This window comes from Corylus avellana, chromosome 11 (genome assembly GCF_965113065.1).
Source record: "Corylus avellana chromosome 11, dhCorAvel1.hap1.2, whole genome shotgun sequence".
Classification (NCBI taxonomy): domain Eukaryota; kingdom Viridiplantae; phylum Streptophyta; class Magnoliopsida; order Fagales; family Betulaceae; genus Corylus; species Corylus avellana.
The window spans coordinates 13,055,557-13,057,910 of record NC_142500.1 but is presented as its reverse complement, the minus strand read 5'-3'; the positions used below and the strand labels follow the sequence as shown (position 1 = coordinate 13,057,910).

Here is a 2,354-nt window from a genome sequence, read left to right as displayed (position 1 = left end):
CTATGTCGTTGCCAACCTTGCCACCATGTGAGCAGCCTGATTTGCACCTCTTTTTACATAGGTCATTGTCCAATGGGGGAAGTTCTGAAGGGCAGACCGTATATCTTCAATCAGATGGCCCCTTCGACTCCAATCTGGTGTCGTAGACACTACTGCCTCAATGATCACCTTTGCATCCCCCTCCACATTAATCTGCAAGAGACCCATTTCACGTGCCAGTTGAATGGCCATGGTAGCTGCTAAAGCTTCAGCTGCTGCTGGTTCGAGTAGACCCACACTCGTGAGACTCCTCGTTGCCACTAGCTCGCCTTGATGATTCTGGATGACCACACCCAGTCCTATCCTCTCCACTTGCTTCCCAACCACCGCATCCCAATTCAATTTGTACCAGCCTTGTTGAGGATTAATCCACTTCCCCAAATTAATAAGTTCTTCCTGAGTACAAACCCGAGACACTCCCAGCTGTACCTGGTTGAACTCCTTAATAACGGTCCCTGCTTGCTTAAGAATGGAAGCTAGGTGAGAGAAAGAACCCTCATGCAGGAATTCATTCCTCCATAGCCAGATCCCTCTAGTCACAACTACAAAGTTTTGAAAGTCCTCCACATCACATTTCTCCAGCATCCTCTCTACAACCCACAAGAAGTCTAGATCACTGTAGGAGCTTTTCTGAAACTTAATGCAGCCTCCACTCCAAACATCTTGTGCCGCAGGGCAATGCCAAAGGATGTGGACAATTGTTTCCGCTTCAATTCTGCAAATGGGGTAGCTCGGGTCTGGAATCACTTTTCGACGAAATAGTTTATCTCATGTAGGTAGAAGATCTTGACAGGCCCTCCAGAAATATACCTTCGCCACCTGAGGACTCCGTAGTTTCCATAGAGTTGTCCATACCCTGTTGCTTTTCTGCTGAGAAGAGCACTCCGCCTCTTGCGCCAACTCCCATTCCTTCTGAATATGGTAAGCACTCTTAACTGAAAAGATACTCCTATTAGTGCCCCTCTAGATTAGCCGATCATCCTGGTTTGAAGAGCTGATGGGAATGGCTTTAATCAAGCCACACTCCTCTGTCGAGAACAGCTGGTCCAGCAAATTATACTTCCAAGATTGCCCAGTTTCATCCAATAAGTGACTAACTGTGGCTGTCGGCTCAAGCAGCTTGGGGGGTTGATTGAACTCAATATGTTGACAGGTTGGGGAGCCATCTATCTTCCCAGATTCGGGCCGTTTTTCCATTCCCAATCCTCCAGACTAATCCCTCCCTAATTAGAGCGCATTAACTTTGAAGGCTCCTCCAAGCAAATGGGGGTTTTTTCAAAAGAGATGCCTCAATGATCGAACAATCCGGATGGTATTGAGCCTTCATTATCCGGGCAACTAGGCTGTTCAGCATAGTCCACATCCTCCAAATTTGCTTAGCTAGCAGGGCTTTGTTAAAGCAAGCAAGATCCTGAAAATCCATACCTCCACACGCCTTAGGGATCCCCATTTTGCTCCAACTCATCCATGAGATTTTCCGATCATTCTCCTTATGTCCCCATCAAAACCTAGTCATAAGAGAATGTATCTCTACACACAAAGATTTTGGGAGGAGGAAGACACTCATACAAAAAGAGGGAATAGTTTGGATGACCGCCTTCAAAAGAATTTCTTTTCCAGCTTGGGAAAGAAATCTCAATTTCCAGTCTTGAAGCCACTTCCGCACCCTTTCCGTTATATGCTTAAAAGCTTTCATTCTAGAGCGACCGACCAAGGCTGGTAAACCCAGATATTTGTCATGCTTAGATGTAGCCGGAATGCTTGCAAACTCCATAATAATTTCCTTATCTCCCATCGAAGTATTATTGCTGAAAAATATCGAGGTTTTATTATTATTCATTTTTTGTCTTGAAACCTCCTCATAAGTTTGCAAGATATGTGACAAATTACACCATTAGGCTAGAGTAGACCTACAAAAGAGCAAATTGTCATCTGTAAAAAAGAGGTGGCTAATCTTAAGGCCCTTCTTCGGTGTGGGCACCACGGATAAAAGCCCTCCCGCATTTGCATTGGTCACCATAGAGCTCAAGACCTCAGCACATAACAGAAAAAGGTAGGGTGAAATTGGGTCCTCTTGCCTAATGCCCCTCGTAGGAGTTATATGCCCACATGGTTCACCATTGGTCAAAATCGCATACTGGACCGATGAGACACACATCATTACTAAATGGATCCATCGCTCATCAAAACCCATTTTCCTCATCACCGCCTCCAAAAACCTCCATTCCACCCTATCATAAGCCTTGCTCATGTCTAACTTAACCGCCATAAAACTATTTTTCCCCGCCATTCTGGAATGCATAGTATGTAGGGTT

General features: G+C 45.2%; 1 protein-coding gene across 1 annotated transcript; it reads right to left on the bottom strand.

Moving 5' to 3' along the window:
- LOC148583114 (uncharacterized) lies at positions 1-946 on the bottom strand. The gene is made up of 2 exons (XM_088511565.1): positions 850-946; positions 1-776 (listed from the first exon to the last, which is right to left on the bottom strand). The coding sequence occupies exons 1-2, from the start codon at positions 944-946 to the stop codon at positions 1-3; spliced, it is 873 nt and encodes a 290-aa protein (XP_088367691.1).
- Between the last annotated feature and the right edge of the window lie 1,408 nt (positions 947-2,354).

Coding starts and splice junctions, on each gene's coding strand:
- LOC148583114 (XM_088511565.1), bottom strand. CDS start 946: ATGGGAGTTGGCGCAAGAGGCGGAGTGCTCTTCTCAGCAGAAAAGCAA. Junction 777..849: donor GGAGTCCTCAGGTGGCGAAG/GTATATTTCTGG, acceptor AAGTGATTCCAG/ACCCGAGCTACCCCATTTGC.